This window comes from Bos grunniens, chromosome 5, assembly GCF_055505025.1.
Source record: "Bos grunniens cultivar Pamir isolate PY7600 chromosome 5, Bosgru_T2T1.0, whole genome shotgun sequence".
Classification (NCBI taxonomy): domain Eukaryota; kingdom Metazoa; phylum Chordata; class Mammalia; order Artiodactyla; family Bovidae; genus Bos; species Bos grunniens.
The window spans coordinates 30299380-30318609 of NC_141169.1; the positions used below are offsets into that span (position 1 = coordinate 30299380).

At 37.6% G+C, this 19230-nt stretch overlaps 1 protein-coding gene across 1 annotated transcript in view; it reads left to right on the forward strand.

The window, feature by feature from the left end:
• The window catches only part of FAM186A (family with sequence similarity 186 member A), an 83942-nt gene extending 67493 nt beyond the window's left edge, over positions 1–16449 (forward strand). Inside the window, exons 5-8 of the mRNA XM_086403691.1 lie at positions 5773–5965; positions 8365–8516; positions 9153–9335; positions 16428–16449. Of these exons, the coding sequence (XP_086259817.1) occupies positions 5773–5965; positions 8365–8516; positions 9153–9335; positions 16428–16449 (550 nt within the window). The remainder of the gene's footprint in view (positions 1–5772; positions 5966–8364; positions 8517–9152; positions 9336–16427) is intronic.
• Positions 16450–19230: the final 2781 nt, after the last annotated feature.

Consider the following 19230-nt stretch of genomic DNA (forward strand, 5'->3'; position numbering starts at 1 on the left):
TCCAGTGGTTAAGAATCCACCTTGCAATGCAGGGGACGCAGCTTTGATCCCTGGTCAGGGAACTAAGATCCCACTGCAGAGCAACTGAGCCTGCGTATCGCCACTATTGAGCCCACGTGTCACAACTAGAGAGTCCATACACTAACAAAGATCCTGCCTGCTGCAACTAAGATTCAATGCAGCCAAAATAAATATTTTGTTTAAAAGATCATTCATGATTCATAGAAAGAAGGCAAAATATCAACATGAACCGGAGTTGAGAAGATGATTCCAGCCTTCATGGATGACTTTGAGGTGTTCAAGACTTCAGAGGAAGAAGTAACTGCAGATGTGGTGGGAATAGCAAGAGAACTAGAATTAAAAGTGGAGCCTAGTGATGTGACTGGATTGCTGGAATCTCATGATGAAACTTGAACAGATGAGGAGCTGCATTATGGATGAGCAAAGAAAGTGCTTTCCTGAGATGGAATCTATTTCTGATGAAGGTGCTGACAAGATTGCTGAAATAACAACAAAGGATGTAGAATATTACATAAACTTCATTGATAAAGTAGTAGTAGGGTTTGAGAGGACTGACTCCAATTTAAAAAAAAATTCTACTGTGGGTAAAATGCTACCAAATAGCATTGCACACTACAGAGAAATCATCCATAAAAGACATCCATAAAAGGACATCCATAAAAGGACAAGTCAATGATATGGCAAACTCCATTGTTGTCTTATGTTAAGAAATCGCCAGGGCTTCCCTGATAGTTCGGTGGTAAAGAATCCACCTGCCAATGCAAGAAACATGGGTTTGATCCTTGATCCAGTAAGTCCCACGTTCCTTGCAGCAACTAAGCCCATGCACCACAACTATTGAGCCTGTGCTCTGGAGTCTGGGAGCTGCAACTACTGAGCACACATGCTGCAGCTACTGCAGGCTGCAAGCTCCAGAGCCCATGCTCAGGGACAAGGGAAGCCGCTGCAGTGAGAAACCCACGCACTCCAGCTAGAGAGCAGCCCCCGTTGCTGCAACTAGAGAAAAGCCCACGCAGCAACGGAGACTCAACACGCCATAAATAAATAAATAAAATTATTTAAAAAAAAGAAATCACCAAAGCCACCCAAATCTTCAGCAGCTACTACCTAATCAGTCAGCAGTCATCAGCTCTGAGGCAAAACTCTCCCAGCTCAGATGTTGGTTAGCACTCTTTAGCAATAAACTTTTTATTTATTAAAAACAGAAATATAGTTAATTCAAAATGTTGCATTAATTGTAGAGTGATTCAGTTATACATATATATATATGGATATATATATATATATTCTTTTTCAGATTCTTTTCCATTATAGGTTATTACAAGAAACTGAGTATAGTTTCCTGTGCTGTACAGGTCCTTGTTTACCTGTTTCATAAATAGTAATGTGTGTAGTTCAGTTCAGTCACTCAGTCATGTTCGAGTCTTTGTGACCCCATGAACTGCAGCACTCCAGGCTCCCCTGTCCATCACCAACTCCCAGAGCTTACTCTAACTCATGTCCATTGAGTTGGTGATGCCATCCAACCATCTCATCTTCTGTCATCTCCTTCTCCTCCTGCCTTCAATCTTTCCCAGCATCAGGGTCTTTACAAATGAGTCAGTTCTTTGCATCGGGTGGCCAAAGTATTGGAGTTTCAGCTTCAGCGTCAGTCCTTCCAATAAATATTCAGGACTGATTTCCTTTAGGATGGACTGGTTGGATCTCCTTGCTGTCCAAGGGACTCTCAAGAGTCTTCCCCAACACCACAGTTCAAAAGCATCAGTTCTTTGGTGCTCAGCTTTCTTTTTAGTTCAACCCTCACATTCACACATGACTACTGGAAAAACCATAGCTCTGACTAGATGGACCTTTGTTGGCAAATGTGTATATGTGTATATATGTGTAAATGTGTATATGTTAATCCCAAACTCCTAATTTATCTCCCCCACCCCCTGGTTACCCTTTTAGTAGCCATAAGTTTATTTTCTATGTCTGTGAGTCTATTTCTGTTTTGTAAATAAGTTTATTTGTATCTGTTTTCTTTTTTTGGCCTTCTCTGACTAGGAGTCAAATCCATGCCCTTTGTAGTAGAAGCACAGAATCCTAATCACTGGACTACCAGGAAATTCCCTGTATTATTTTTTTAGATTCCAAATATAAATGATATCATATGATATTTATCTCTCTGTGTCTGACTTATTTCACTTAATATGATAATCTCTATCTAGGTCCATCCAAATGCTGCAAATGGCATTTCATTTTTTATGGCTGGGTAATATTCATATATATATGTGTATATGTATATATATACACACACACACCACATCTTTATCCATTCATCTGTTAATGAACATTTAGGTTGCTTCCGTGTCTTGGTTACTACAAACAGTGCTGCTATAAACACTGGGTGCATGTATCTTTTCAAATTAGAGTTTTCTCTGGATATATGCCCAGGAGTGGGATTGTAGGATCATGTGGTAACTCTTTCTAGTTTTTTAAGAAAACTCCATATTGTTCTCCATAATGCCTATAGCGTCTATACCAATTTACATCCCCATTGACAGTGTAGGAGGGTAGTAATAGTTTTATATCCAAATCTTAGTCATATTTTCTCTTTAATGTCAGGAAGAGCTTGGTTCAAATTTCTAGTTCTGAACGTCTCTAAGATTTTAATGTGCTGACTCAAATTTGTAAAACTGATGATGTAATGATATATACTTCAAAGAATGATTGTGATGGTTAAATGAAATAATGTATTTTAAACTATTAAAATGTTTTATTTAACATAAATTTTAAAATAGAAACATCTCCAGCACAATGATTGATGCATAGTAGATGCTCAGTAAATGTTAAAGCACCTTCCTTTGAATCATAATTCTATATCAAATACTATAAAATATTTACTAGAATGAGGGCAGTATTTTACCAATATAAGTACAATTTGCTAAAAGAGTGGGAACCAGTGGTAGAAAGAAATGAACAAAAGTGTTTCTAGATAGAAAATTTTAAATAATGAGACACCTCAGTGGTTGCTATTGGAGTGGGTGATTAAATATTGAATTATATTTTAAAACACATAAACAATAAAATTTCTAAGTTTGAAATGAAACTGCAAACTTTTCAAAGTAGGGACATATAATTTCAATAAGGAAAAACTATGGGAAAAGTCTAAAAGACTGTGTGAATAGAGAGAAAAATGGCAGGAAAGATTTGACGTGGAAAATAAGACTTATTGGGAAGATCTAATACATAGCATAGTGATTATAGTCAACAACACTGTATTTATGGGGACTTCCCTGGTGGTCCAGTGTTTAAGAATCCACCTTCCAATGCAGGGAACACAGGTTCAATCCCTGGTCCAGGAACTAAGATTCCACTTGCAGAGGGGAAACTAAGCCAGTGCTCTGCAACTAGAGAATCTCATGCTCTGCAACCAAGAACCCATGTACTGCAATGAAGAGCCAGTGCAGCAAAAAAAAACAAAACAAAACTATGCTTGTAGACTTCAAAGTTGCTAAGAGACCAGATCTTAATTTTTCTTATCACAGGAAAGAAATGATGATTATGTGATTAGCTAACACTACAGTGGTAATCATATTGCAGTATAAAAATGTATCATCAAATCAACACATTATACACCTTAAACTTAGTTTAAATTTATATCTCAATTTTATATAAATATAAAATACCTCAATTATAAATATACACAGTCACTTATATCTCAAATACATATGAAATATGGTTATTAGAATGCTACCCAACTGGTTAATTGAGAACACCTTTATTTATAGGAATGGATGTGATAGGAATTTGGTAACTCATGGAGAAATGATGCAGGAGATGCATGTGTATGATTCCATGTGATTAAAAACACATGTAGTCACAGGGAACTATGCTTATATCTTGCAATAACCTATAACAGAAAAGAATCAGAAAGAGACTGTACATACATTTATAATGTTTATACTATTTATACACATGTATATTTATAAATAACTGAATCACTTTGCTGTGACACAACATTGTAGATCAACTATACTTTTCAATAAGAAAACTGGAAAAAAACACATGTAATAAATATGATCATAGAAGTAGAAAAATAAAAATCACCTATGGGATATGAAAAAAAATGCTAAGGCTATTGGAAAATTAATTTTAAATGAAATAACTTAGAAAGCTAATATATTTATTAAATGACCCATATATACAGTACATTCTATGCTATTAATTATAACCCATAAAGGAGACCTAAACATTATTCCCTTCCCCCCACAATCTCTCTATATATGTATATGTGTTGCACTAAGTCGCTTCAGTCATTTCTGGCCTGACTCTTCCCTACCCGCCAGGCTCCTCTGTCCATGGGATTCTCTAGGCAAGAACACCGGAGTGGGTTGCCATGCCCTCCTCCAGAGGCTCTTCCCCTCCCAGGGACTGAGCATGCATCTCCTGCAGCTCCTGCTTGCAAGCAGATTCTTTACCACTGAGCCACTGGGGAAGCCCCTCTATATATGAAAAACACATTTATTTAGAAAAACATCTTCAGTGTGTTCCCATTGCCTACCTTCCCCTAAATCCAAACTCCACAACATACCTTTTTTTTAAAGCCTTTCATAATCCAGCTGTTTCAGTCTTATCCCCCAATATGTATCCTTTCACGTATCTGCGGTTTTAAAAGTTCCATACTATTCACCACTCCCAAAATATAACTTTCATTGTTTTGCCGGTATTTATAGTATTCCCTCAATCTGGAATTCTTCATCCCCTTTTTCTCAGACTTTAGTGGCTGTAAGGTTTACCTAAGATTTTGTTTAAATACAGATCCTGAAGCCTACCACCAAGCTTTTTTATTCAAAAGGTCTGGGGAGGTACCCTGGAATCTGCATATTCAACGAGTACCACTCTCCCTCCTCCCCACAAGATGAATCAGTCCAGGTGATTAGGGTCCACACTTTGAGAAATATTGTTATTGTGGGAAGAAAGATCTGGGTTTGCTTCCCAAATCTGTTATTAATTAATTATGTGACTTTTGAAAACTTGCTCAGATTCCTTTTCCTCTCCTGTAGAATGGGGATGGCAAAAAAACTATCTAGGCCCAAATGTTGTGGCACAAAAAACAGAGAGTACTACATCCTCCAGATCGTATTTAGCATTTTCCTATGGAGCCTTCTTTATTCCTCTTGTTAGAATTAATTATGTTTTCCTTTTTGCTCAAACAGATCAACTGCTATTTAGCATTTATTTCATTCTCTCTCTGACACAGTTAATTTTTATGAGTCTTCTAACCTGGCTTGTAAGTGCTTTGAAGGCAAGGACAGTCTTTTTCAAGGTATTAAATACCTTCTATATGTCTTATATATATCACTACTAAAATATTACTGTATTTTAAAAGAAGGCAATGCCAACCCACTCTAGTACTCTTGCCTGGAAAATCCCATGGACAGATTTTCCATCCTGGTAGGCTACAGTCCATGGGGTCACAAAGAGTTGGACACAACTGAGCAACTTCACTTTCTTTAAAAAATAATAAGCAATACTACTGTAACACTAAAAACTCTGTGCGGAGTTAAATAAAAATTTGACAGTCATATAGAGTTTTGAAAGTTTAGTCATATAGGGAACTAGATGATGGTCACATTAAGCAAGCCTGCCACCCCTCTACCATCTCTGCTTACTAAGGATGAGGTGAGAATGGAAAGTAACTGAGGCCAGGTTTGCTGAGTTAGTGTCAGTAATTTTATCAACCTAATTCTTGTTAATTTTTCCAAGAAACAACATAATTAAACGATTACAAGCCATCCAGATTACTGGAAGAAGTTATGAGACCCAGAACCTCTACATAATGCTGAAGAGAATTGATGATTATCAAAAAAAGATAATGCAGATCTGGACAGAGAAGCAGAATTCTCTAGAGCAGAAACGGAATCAGTGCCTAAGGAAAATGATGTACTTATTCAGCCAGGTAATCTGTTTTCTATTTCTTCTCCCCAGTCTGTTGTAGGAAAAGTGAAAGGGGCAGGTTTTGAAAATATTAATAACAATTCCCTAGAGATACCAGGTATATTAGTTCCCTGTGCTGCTGTTAACATATTACAAATTTCATGGCTTAAAAACAGCAGAAATGTATTCTCTTACATTTTGGTTCCTTCCAGATGCTCTGAGGGAGAAATTTGTTCCAAGCTTCTCTTCTAGACTCTGGTGGCTATAGACAATCCTTGGCATTCCTTGGCTTGTCGTTGCATAACTCCAGTCTCTGCCTCTGTCTTTTCCGTGGCCTTCTGCCCAGTGTGTTTTTTGTTCTTTGCTATTATAAAGCCAATGTATCATTGGATTTAGGACCCATCTGATTAAACCAGGATGATCTCATCTTGAGATCCTTAACTTAATTATATCTATTGATGGTGGTGTTTAGTTGCTCAGTCATGTCAACTCTTATGCAACCCTATGGATTATAGCTTGCCAGGCTCCTCTGTCCATGGGATTTCCCAGGAAAGCATACTGGAGTGGATGGCCATCTCTTACTCCAGGGGATCTACCCAACCCAGTGACTGAACTCACATCTCTTGCATCTCCTGCACTGGCAGGCAGATTCTTTACCACTGTGCCACCTGGAAGCCTGTAAGAATGGGAGAGACTTCCAGAAATGCTCAACTCCTTCCTAGTCAACCCACATTTACCAGCCTCTAGATATGAAAACTCTTGAAGTCATTGCTCTCCAAATGATTCTTGGTGTTTACTTCTTTCCTCAAAACTATTAGAAAGCAAGTTTTAATATCAAGCATTTACAAAAAAGGAGATAAGAGTTAATTAACTTGCTTACAGAGTACCAGGCACAGAAGATCCTGTTAAACTCTGACATTCACCCAGTGTGAATGGGCGCATTCATTCTGATAACCGTCAGTATTGCTTTTGGAAGTGATAGTGACCTTCCAAAGTTACAGAGCTGAGATTAGAGTTCTTTGCTCTGGAATTACATGCTGCCCTTACTTTCTCCAACATGCCGCTCTGGAATGTTTTTGGAGTTCTAGGAATATTTTCTATTTATATATCATTCTGTTTCACTAAAGTAATTAATTAATAAGATTAGCTTACTTACTACTCTAGAAGGTACAGAGAAACTTCTCATTATAGACATGCATGTTGTGAATTTTTTAGAAGTTACTTTTTTTTTTGGTCGTGCCACACAGCCTGCAGGATATGTTTCTCAACCAGGGATTGAACCCAGGCCTGGAATGAAAGCCTAGAATTCTAACCACTAGGCAATCAGGGAACTCTCCAGAAATTACATTATAAGTTACAATATGTAAATATTAAAATTCTCTCACCTTAAAAATGAATATTTTTGACAATAGTGGGTTTGGAAAGTATGACCAATGTAGATGGAGTAAGTGAATTGGCAACGTCATGAGCTGTCTAACAGGAATGACGATGTCTAGGGCATTTCAAAAGATGAATAAAGGTCTGGGGTCAGAAAAGCTAGAATCTAGATAATGAAGTAGGTATGAAGGTATTAAGAAAGGAGAGGGAAAAACAAAAGGAATAAAAGGGTAGAAATGCATAAATACCTTACACTGAATCAGAATGGTGGTCAAGAAGTTGGTTCTGCTACCAGATTGGCTTTACTACATACTAGCTAAGAGACCTTGGGCAAGCCACTTAAATTTTCTGAGCTTCATATTCCCATATGTAAGGCAAGGATAATAATAGCACCTATCTCATAAGACTGTAAATATTAAATGAAAGTGAAGTTGCTCAGTCGTGTCTGACTCTTTTCGACCCTATGGACTGTAGCCCCACAGGCTTCTCCGTCCATGGGATTTTCCAGGTAAGAATACTGGAGTGGGTTGTCACTTCCTTCTCCAGGGGATCTTCCTGACCCAGGGATCGAACTCAGGTCTCCCACACTGCAGGCAAGTTAACATATAGAAAGATCTGACAGTTAATGTTAGCTATCATTACATTTGCACAGTGCTTCTTCACAATTTGTGAAGTTTTCCAAACATATTATACAACTCTCACAACAACCTTGTATTATTATTCTTGTTTTAGAAATGAGAAGAAAGAAGTGCTGATAAAATCGGCAACTAACCCAAAGTCACAAAGCTAGGAAATGAGAGAACTAAAACTAGAACTTAAAGCAGGACCAGGGTCTTTATATATTAATAGCCGCTAACTCTGAAACTGTGTGTTGGAGGTGGGTACAGATTGAGGAGTGGTTGGAGGAAGGGAGAAAAGGCATGGAGAAAGAGAATTTGGAAGAGGAAATATGTCATAGTTTAGCTAGGGCCAGATCAGAAGATCATCCTAAAGACTTCAGCCCTTTCTTTTCATGATTTCCTTTTTCTGACTTATTTATTTTAGCTTCAAGAGACATATAAATTGAATCTCGATCAACCTATCCCTTTGGTCATTGAAAAAAAGCAAAAACCTGCCTCTACCAAATCTGTTCAACAGCCATGCCCAAAGCTACCGAAAGAAGACAACAGGAAGTATAACATTCTCAATAAATTTAGGTGTGTGGTAGGAAAGAGTTACATTAAACTTTCTTTGGATAATAAATGGAACCTAATACTTTTTTTTTTTGCCCAAGAGATTCCCCTTCTCCACAATTATGATACGGTGCAATGGATAATGGTGGTGCAAGTATTAATCTTCTTAGCTAGTCTGCAAAAGGCTTATTTCTACTTAAAAATTTAACATCTAGTTTTGAGTTCCTTTTAAAAATGAAGTTGATTCTTCGTTAGTAAGAAACAAATTATTTCAATATACACAATAAAGAAACTTAGAAACATTTTCTTAAAAAAAAAAAGGTAGAAACTTTGGGAAAGAAAAAGATTGTTGTGGAGGTAGGGCAATAGCCTGAATATGGAATGTATACTCCATGAAGCTAAGAAAGTTGTTTAAAATGTATTAGTAGATAAAGTCATGGAAAGGCAACTTTCAAGGAAAAAAAAAGCTATTTCTGCAAATTCTACTATTATAATCCATCTCTTAGTTGAAGTGATCATAAGTAAAGTTCCTCAGTGCCAGGGGGAGCTCTATAGGACAGGGTGGTGGTGAAGAGAAGGAAGGATAGTAGGAATTACATCTTGAATGACTTTGGAGCTCAGGAGAGTTTGACGCTTAAGGAGTGCTCTCTGATTCTCTAGAAAAGACGACCAACTGCAAGCCATCTGGAATGCAGATCTATCCACTTCGAGTTACCCAATAACAGAGAAGACATCAATGCATCCATTCTGGGCCCAGCTGGGTGGGTACCCAGATATTCCTATGCTGCTTCAGTTAGATGTTCAGTCAGCCTTCATAAGATCTCTTACATGTATTCAATCAAGGTAAGTTAAGGACTGGGAGAACTCTGATAATTGGGCCTTTGGTCACATACCTTTTGTTTCCTTAACTTGACTTACAGCACCAGGGAGTTACCAAAAGTAGGTTCTTGGTGTGACGTCAAACTCACACCAGTTATAAAAAAGTACCCATAAATTCAGCCTTAGTCTTTTGGTGGTTCTTTTCATGGGCCTATTGGAATAATATAAACAAACAGGCAAAAAACAGTTATAATATGGCAAAACTTAATCTAACACTAGAAAGGTCCATTTTTGAATTCCACTTAGGGATTTATTATTGAAAATACCAGAAAGACCACTGTAAAATGCTTTGCTCACTTCATGCTTCAGCAACATGACCTTAAATTCAATTGTCATATCTAGGCCCAATCTGAAGTAAATTCAGGGCTTATATCCCAGGATACACTGAAGACACTTGGAAACAATAGGTAAGGTGGTCATGTGGTTCCATGTTTCCAAATTCTGTTAAACCAGATTTTAACCTATCATTGGAAATCATCCCGTGGAACTAAAGAGTTTTAGAGTCTGCATTAGCTCTTTCAGGAAAGAGAATTATTTAATGTTCTAAACTAAGAATTTAGAAAACTGAACTTTGTAACCTGAAAGAATTTGTGGCAGCAGTCTCATTTATTCTGGTGAAATCCAAGTCCTGGGGTAAGAAGAAACAGCATTAACTCATAAATTTGTTTAGGTGCTAGACACCATGAAATAAGACACTTAAAATTTTACTATAATAAAGTAAAATAATAGCAAAAATATTATGTAATCTTGTTGCTGCTGTTCAGTCACTAAGTTGTGTCTGACTCTTTGCAACCTCACAGACTGTAGCACACCAGTCTCCTCTGTCCTCCTATCTCCTGGAGTTTGCCCAAATTCATGTCCATTGAGTTGGTGATGCTCTCTAACCATCTCATCCTCTGATGCCTCCTCTGCCTTTTGCCTTCAATCTTTCCCAGAATCAGGGTCTTTTCCAATGAGTTGGCTCTTTGCATCAGGTAGTCAAAGTATTGGAGCTTCAACTTCAGCATCAGTCCTTCCAATGAATATTCAGGGTTGATCTCCTTTAAGATTGACTGGTTTGATTTCCTTGAAGTCCGAGGGACCCTCAAGAGTCTTCTCCAGCACTACAATTTTAAAGCATCAGTTCTTCGGTGCTCAGCCTTCTTTATGGTCCAACTCTCACATCTATATATGATTACTGGAAAAATAATAGCTTTGACTATACACATCTTTGTTGGCAGTGATGCGTCTGCTTTTTTAATACACTGCACCTAGATTTGTCATAGTTTTCCTTCCATGGAGCAAGTGTCTTTTAACTTCATGTCTGCAGTCACCATCCACAGTGATTTTGGGGCCCAAGTAAATAAAATCTGTCACTGTTTCCACTTTTTCTCCTTCTATTTACCATGAAGGGACAGAATCAGATGCCGTGATCTTAGTTTTTTGAATGTTGAATTTCAAATCATCTTTTTCACTCTCCTCTTTCACCCACATCAAGAAGCTCTTTAGTTTTTCTTCACTTTCTGCCAGTAGAGGGGTATCATCTATGTATCTGAGGTTGTTGATACTTCTCCTGGCAATCTTGATTCCAGTCTGTGAGTCATCCACCCCAGCATTTCACATGATCTACTCTGCATAATTCTGTATGTAAGTTAAATAAGCAAGGTGACAATATACAGCCTTGTCATACTCTTTTCCCTATTTTGAACCAGCCCATTGCTCCATGTCTGGGTTTGTTATTTCTTGACCCACATATAGGTTTCTGAGGAGACAAATAAGGTGGTCTGTTATTCCCATCTCTTTGGAAATTTTCCAGTTTGTTGTGATCCACACAGTCAAAGACTTTCATGTAGTCAATGAAGCAGAAGCAGATGTTTTTCTGGAATTCTTTTGCTTTCTCTATGATCCAATGAATGTTAGTAATTTGATCTCTGGTTCCTCTGCTTTTTCTAATCTCAGCTTGTACATCTGGAAGTTCTGGGTTCACGCCCTGCTGAAGCCTAGCTTGAAGTATTTTGAGCATAGTCTCACTAGTATCTTGTAATTAACACTATCCTTGCACCTACCATGTATTTTAATTACCTTATTACTTACCTTCCCTGATTTTAGACAATATATTTTAGGGAGGTTAGCTGCCTATTGTGTTCAACTGCTTCTGTTTTTGCTCTGCCTGCTTTCCTTTCAAAAATATTTACTACTTACTATGTGCCAGGTACTGGGAGAAGACAATGGCACCCCACTCCAGTACTCTTGCCTGGAAAATCCCATGGACGGAGGAGCCTGGTGGGCTGCAGTCCATGGGGTCTCTAGGAGTCGGGCACGACTGAGCGACTTCACTTTCACTTTTCACTTTCATGCACTGGAGAAGGAAATGGCAACCCACTCCAGTGTTCTTACCTGGAGAATCCCAGGGACGGGGGAGCCTGGTGGGCTGCCGTCTGTGGGGTCGCACAGAGTGGGACACGACTGACGCGACTTAGCAGCAGAAGCAGCAGCATGTGCCAGGTACTATAAATGAGGCACTGAGATACAATATGTGAGACAGTTTAAAGAGACCATGGATGCCAGGCAGAAGGAACAATATGTGAAAAAATTCAGGACCAATAACATATTGCCTCTTTTACTTTATCTCATAAATTTTTTAAATTAAAAATATATACAAACAGAAACCTCCCTATTCCCCCAGTACCCTTTCTTCCTGTTTCCAATAGGGGTGACTGGGATTAAAATTTCTCTTCCCGCCTTGATGTGTTATGTGATGCTTAGAGCTAGTGTCATCTTTGGCAACCCTGGGGTGATAACCATGGGACCAAAAAGACAACACACCAAGAACTATAGAGGAGGAAGATAAGTAAAACCCTATCTTTGAGGACATTAAGTTACTAGAACAGCCCTGAGTACACCTGCCTCTGGCCTTTTTGTTAGGTGAGCAATGAATAACTCTTTCGTTTCAACCATCCTTAGTCAGGGATTCTGTTACTTACAGCTCAAAAACATTACTGACTTAATTAGTTTATATTTTTTCCCCCTGAGGAAAGCTTTTCCTGATCTTCCCTATTGCCATTATGTGCCATTTCCCCAAATTCCGTAATATCCTAAGCTTATTACTCTATCATTGTGTTTACCACATGTATTATAATAATCTGTTTATGCGTCTGTCTCTTTGTATCCCAAGAGGTCTGACATTTTGACCCATTAGAAATATTCAAAAAAGTTCAATGTTGAATGAATGAATACATACATGTTTCTGTCTCCAAAGAGGTAACAGTCAAAGTAGAGGATGATAAGATACTGACGAATTACAAAAGATAACAACTATCAAAAGAACAATGTTTTTTTTATTTTAAGAAGTTTTCACATGTATAATATCATGTATGAAACGAGTCGCCAGTCCAGGTTCGATGCACGGTACTGGATGCTTGGGGCTGGTGCACTGGGACGACCCAGAGGGAGGGGAGGGGAGGGAGGAGGGTAGAGGGTTCAGGATGGGGAACGCGGGTATACCTGTGGCGGATTCATTTCGATATTTGGCAAAACTAATACAATATTGTAAAGTTTAAAAATAAAATAAAATTTAAAATGAAAAAAAAAAGAAGTTTTCATTTATTTATTTATTGGCCATGCTGCATGGCTTGTGGGATCTCAGTTCCCCCACCAGGAATTGAACCCAGGCCCCTAGCAGTGAAAGTGCCGAGTCCTAACCACTGGACCTCCAGGGAATTCCCAAAGGAACAGTTTCAACAATATATAATTTGAAATATTTTCATTTAAAAATTTCAAAAATATATAAAGCATAAGAAAGTATAACAAAGAAGATACCTCTACCATTCAGGGATAATACTGCTGCTAACATTTTGCTATATAAACTTCTTTTTGAAAAGGAAAGTTGTATTATTCTATTAAGGTATAATTTTTTTTTTTTAACAAATGGGGTTAGGAGCCGTTCGAAAATTACAGTCTTTAGTTAGCAGCACACAGACTCTAGGGAAAATGAAGCAAAAGAGTAAGCTAAGAAGACAATATAAGTAACAATGGCATTTTTATTTGATTCATTTAAATGCAAGCGGTACCAGTGCGTATGTACCCTACATTACAGTAATACCTATTAGAGTCCCAAATTTGAATGCAACTTTAAGAATTTTATCACATTTGCCTAAGAATGGTTTATACAGTCTGATGAGCACTTACTATGAGCTAATCCTAAAAACAAAAGTGAGACCTAGTTTAATCCAAACTTTGTTATATGAATGACTGAAGAGAATATTATTCCGGGTAATGATTTCTGTTTTGGGTTTCTTTGTTTATTTGTTTCCAGGAAATAATTTCTAACCACACTATGGGATGGTAAGATTTTATGATTCCAACTAAATACTGATTAGAAAGCAGGGTTCACATTAAAAATAAAATTATAGCTTGCCTCAAGAACGTTCAATAAACCAGACTATCATTAATTAACTAAATAATTTCTATAAAAATATTTATTGAGGGCCTATTATTGCTAAGTACTAAGCAGAGGCCAGGGATGTTAGAATAAGTGAGACAGAAGTTTCTATACTTTGGGGGTTTATATTCTAATGGGAGCTATAGAGAAGTAAATCAATAGTTCCAATACTGTATGATTAAGTGGTAAGTGATGGTGAAAGTGCTAAATGTTTTGGAAGTACAAAGAAGTATTCAACCCAGACAAAGATAAAATGCCAGAGACGTTGTCCTAAAGATACGGACAATTAAGCAAAGATTTAATATCAAGAAAAAGATGGGTGATAAGGGGAGGAGGACTGGCTGTGCTGGAGAAAAGGAATGAGGTCTTTTGAGGAAAATTGGTCAGCCTGGTGAGACTGTTGTGTACAAACTGAAAGTGGTAAGATTAGAGAGGTAAGTAGGGTCAGAGAAGGTGTTTGTAATCCATATTAGGCTCCCCAGACTTTATCTAGAGGGCTATTGAAGTTTTTTCAGTATTTATTATCAATATTTCAGATTGCAAGAAACATAGCAATATTAAATATCTGCATATGCAGAAATAAAATATGCTCTTTACAAAAGAAAGGAAAAACCCAAAAAGCAAAACTTAAAAATATAATACAAACACACATAAAAATGAATTTCTCCATTGTACCCCTAACCAATGACCTTTTTTTCCTTCATGTGCCAGAGAAACCATGATCCTGAATATGGTGTTAATATGTCTACACATTTGGCTTTGTACTTAAAAACATAAACACATAATTGACCAAGGTACCCAATTAAGTCTGCTGATTTTCTCTCCTAATTTCTGCTCTAACTTTTATTATTTCTTTTCCTCTGATTATTTTGGATTTTCTTTGCTTCTCATTTTTTAGTTTCCTAAGGTGGAAGCTTCTTTCCTAACATGTGCACCCAATGCTATAAATTTCTCTCTAAGCATTCTGTTTTGCTGCAGCTCAAAATATTTGATGAGTTTCTATTTTCATTTTAATTTAGTTCAAAATATTTTAAGATTTCTCTTGAAAAGTCTTCTTTAAAGAAAATCCATGTTATCCAGTATTCCTGTGTGCTATCTACTTTTTCATCAATGTTCTTAGCATATTAATCATAGTTAATTATGATTGTAATTATCTTAATTACAACATCACTACTGTACCTTACTCTGGTTCTGATGCTTGTTCAGCTTCTTCAAACTGTACTTTTCTTTTAGTGTGCTTTGTAAGTTTTAAATTAAAATCCAGACATATATATTAGGTGAAAGGAATTCTGGCAAATAGGTGTCTAGTGGTATGGTAGTGAAGTATGGGAGAAGGGGAAACATTTTACAGCTCTGTGATTGGGTCTCATCTTTTGGAGAACCTGTACCTCTGGACTGTGAACTTTACCAATGCTTGCCAGTACCCCTGACCCGTACCTCACCTTAGATGGGACAGGATGGCTAGAGCTGACTGGAGTTGGGTATTTCCTTCAAGCAGGTTAGGCCCTAATAAAACTCCAGCATGTTAGACTTTGGTAAATAGTTTCTCTTGAAGGTAGATTTGTTAAGAACAGAATGCTCTGCTCTACTTCAGAATGGTTACCTTCCCCAGTCCCCTGGAGTAAATGGGATTTTTCTCCAATCTTCACTTTGAGGACCTAGTACAGTTTCTGGAGGTCCCTTTGATTAGGTCCCCTGGATTTTTCAGCTCTCAGACTTGTTTATACTGAGCCTCCAACCATTCATCAATTATAGTTTCAGGTTTTCTATCAGGCATTGGTTCCTGCAGAAGCTTCTGCTCATGAGCTTCTGATTTAGCTAAGCTGTAATTCTCTATCATCCGTCTCTCCAATTTGGGGGCAGTGGTTTGCCCTGTGACCTCACTTCTCTGAAGAATCAAAGAAGAGTTGCTGATTTTTCACTTTGTTCAACTTATGTGTTAAGACTGACAAAGTAACTTCTTGCATGTATTTTTCAAAAAATTTCCATGCACTTAGTTTTGGTTGCAAAAATGGACTCATATCGGACACATCTTTTAACCTACTTTGTGTTTCACTTAACAGTAAATCTTTGAAATGTTTCTACATTAATATAGACTTACAGCGCCATTTTTATTGTTTACATAATATTTATTACATAGATCTATCATAATTTATTGAACGGTTCTTCCACTGATAGAAACTTGGATCTTTTTCAACACTGCAAACAATGCTGCATCAAATATCCTTGTAGATGTTTGTATATTTATATGATGATTTCCCTATGAAAATTCCATAAAATAATTTTTTCCAATTACAAAGGTAATGAATGTTCATCATAAAAAATCTGGAAAACACCGAAAAGTCCATGCCTAGGAATAACAACCATTGTCAATATTCAGGCAATGTTCTAACTTTAGATGTAAGAATAAAGAATACTGTCTAATATAAACTACTGCCAAGTCCTGCTCTTCCTGATTTTATCCTGGGAGACATTCTGCCTTGTTAAGGTGACTTTTATATATATGGCTTACGTATTAATTTTACTAGTTTAACTTTGTGAGTTCGGGAGGCCCTCAATTTCCCTATGAATCATCTGTATTCCCACAAAGGTGTTCAAGAGCAACTTGTAATAAGATTTTTTTGTCTTGTTTCCAGGTTTAAGAAGATTCCCAGGTGACTGGAAAATTAAATACAAGTATGTTGAAAGTAAATTTCAACATTTCAGTAAAATGCCTATTTTGCTGTCTTTCATGTATATACATTGCTTTGCCTATCCTATACTTTTATTTCTGCCTGTAGTTCTTCAGGCTAAACATCTTCATTTCCAGACTACTACCACTCAAGAAAGAATATCTTCTGCTCTACATTGCTGGAAACACAAAGGTTCAAGGTAGGCTTCAAGCTTTAAGGTGGGCTGTTACAAAATGATCCCTGCTGTAATGACAAAGTGGCACAGTATACCTCCCGTGCCACCCTAAGCCTAAATATACCTCAGAAATAAGAAACGAATGAGTAAAAAAAAAAAAAGAAAACGAAACCAGCAGATTTCCCTGGAGGGTCAAGAGATACTTATGATTTGATAAAGAAGGGAAATAGAAGCCCTGGACAGAGGAGGGCCAGGCTTCCAACATGGAGAGTAGATTTGGGGAGAAATCTTGAGTTGGACTCTTTTCTATCCACCACTGCCCAGAGTAGATCACTACCTTTCCCATCAGCTCTCCTACAATACCAGAAAGTAGGTTCACAGGGGAACACTACTGGAGAGTTGGATTGAAAAAAATAACAGTAACTTCTGATTCAAGAGACAAGCATCTAAGGGTTTCCTCCTACCTTTCCTCATAGGCTTTCTCTTTATCCAGAGGGCTAGACAAATACATGCTTAGAAAAGAACAAAGCCTTGGGTATAGAGAAGTTCACCAAGGGGCAAAGCCCTCTGATGAGAGCAATACACATAAGGATATTCAAAGTTGGACTGTCTCACTCACCAGGAGTGGTATACCAGCTAAAGCCTAGGTTTTGACACTTCCCACCTCATTCTCCTTCCATTACCCACTGAGATAATGGATACTCATGAAAGAAAATGACCTCATAGGGAAAAATAACTAGACAATTGAGAAGAAAATAAATTAAATAACCTACTCTAGATGAAAGAATTACTAGAATACAAGTCAAAGACCATAAAGAAGGTTGAGTTTTGAAGAACTGATGCTTTTGAATTGTGGTGCTGGAGAAGACTCTTGAGAGACCCCTGATTAGCAAGATCAAACCAGTTAACCCCAAAGGAAGTTAGCCCTGAATACTCATTGGAAGTTCTGATGCTGAAGCTGAAGCTCTAATACTTTGGCCACCTGATGTGAAGAGCAGACTCATTGGTAAAGACCCTGATGCTGGGAAAGATTGAGGGCAAGAGGAGAAGTGGGCGACAGAGGATGAGATGGTTGGATGCCATCACTGACTCAATGAACATGAGTTTGAGCAAACTCAGGGAGATGGTAATGGACAGGGAAGCCTGGCATGCTGCAGGTCATGGGGTCGCAAAGAGTTGGACACAACTTAGCAACTGAACAACAACAATAAGCCAAAGAAATGTTCCCAAGAGGATATTGATAATGAAGCAGAAACAAACATTTATGAAGAACCAAGTAGGATTACTGACTATTCAATGCATAATTGAAATAAACTCACGAGATGATATAAACAGCAAAATGGACATAACCCAAGATCAGTCAAAAAACTTTTCTAGAAGACATTGAGAAGGAATAAGAGATTTAAAAGAATACAAAAATTAGTAAATATGAGGCTAGAGAAACTTCCCTGGTGGTCCAATGGTTAAGAATCTGCCTTCCAATGAGGGGAATGAGGGTTCAATCCCCGGTCAGGGAACTAAGATCCCACATGCTACGTTGCAGCTAAGCCTGTGTGCTGCAACTAAGATCCTATGCAGCCAAATAAATAAATAAAAATAAATTTAAAAAATGAATTTAGACATAGAAAAAACAGCGTTTATATAATAGGAGTCCTAACAGGAGAGAAAAAAATTATTGTAGGGAAGATGATATATTTTTTTTAAAAAGTGAGAACCTTCAAAGGAAGATTGATATTGGAAGGGTATATAGGGAGGATAAATCAGGCTGATATAGGAAAATTGAATACTTATTGATATTTTAATGAAATTTAAGAACTCCAAAGCAAAGAGAAAATTCTAAGCAAAGCAGCTTACCCACAAAGAAAATGAATCAGAATGATGTCAGACTTCTTAGGAGCAACAGTAAGGACAGGAAAATAATAAATATTTTTAAAATGTTAAAAACAGAAACTTTGAAGCTAAGTTATATTCAACTAAGCTATAGCTTACCCATGCTGCTGCTACTGCTAAATCGCTTCAGTTGTGTCCGACTCTGTGCGACCCCATAGATGGCAGCCCACCAGGCTCCCCCGTCCATGGGATTTTCCAGGCAAGAGTACTGGAGTGGGGTGCCATTGCCTTCTCCAGCTTATACATGAGGATATAACAAATATATTCCCAGACCTTCAAGGTCTCATCAGATTGTCATTAAGACCCCTTTTAAAGTATTCTTGAAGGAAGTAATCTATTGGATGAAAATTTTAGGAAATGTTATAAAATATAAGATAGTAGAAATGAGAAAATAATTTTGTAAAGCTTGTTGGTGTCTAAAAAACATAGTATATACACATATACATAAGCATTATACACACACACACACACACCCCAGATATAACAAAGTAGGGGGAGAGTGCAATATCCAGAGGTAGGTAAGAGTGTATATTAAGGTATTTGTCCTAGGACTTCCCTGGTGATCCAGTGGCTAAGATTCTGTGCTCCCAATGCAGGGGACCAGGGTTTGATCCCTGGTCAGGGAACTAGATCCCACCTGCCACAACTAAGAATCTGCATGGCACAATAAAGACCAAAGACCCTGCATGCCACAACTAAGAA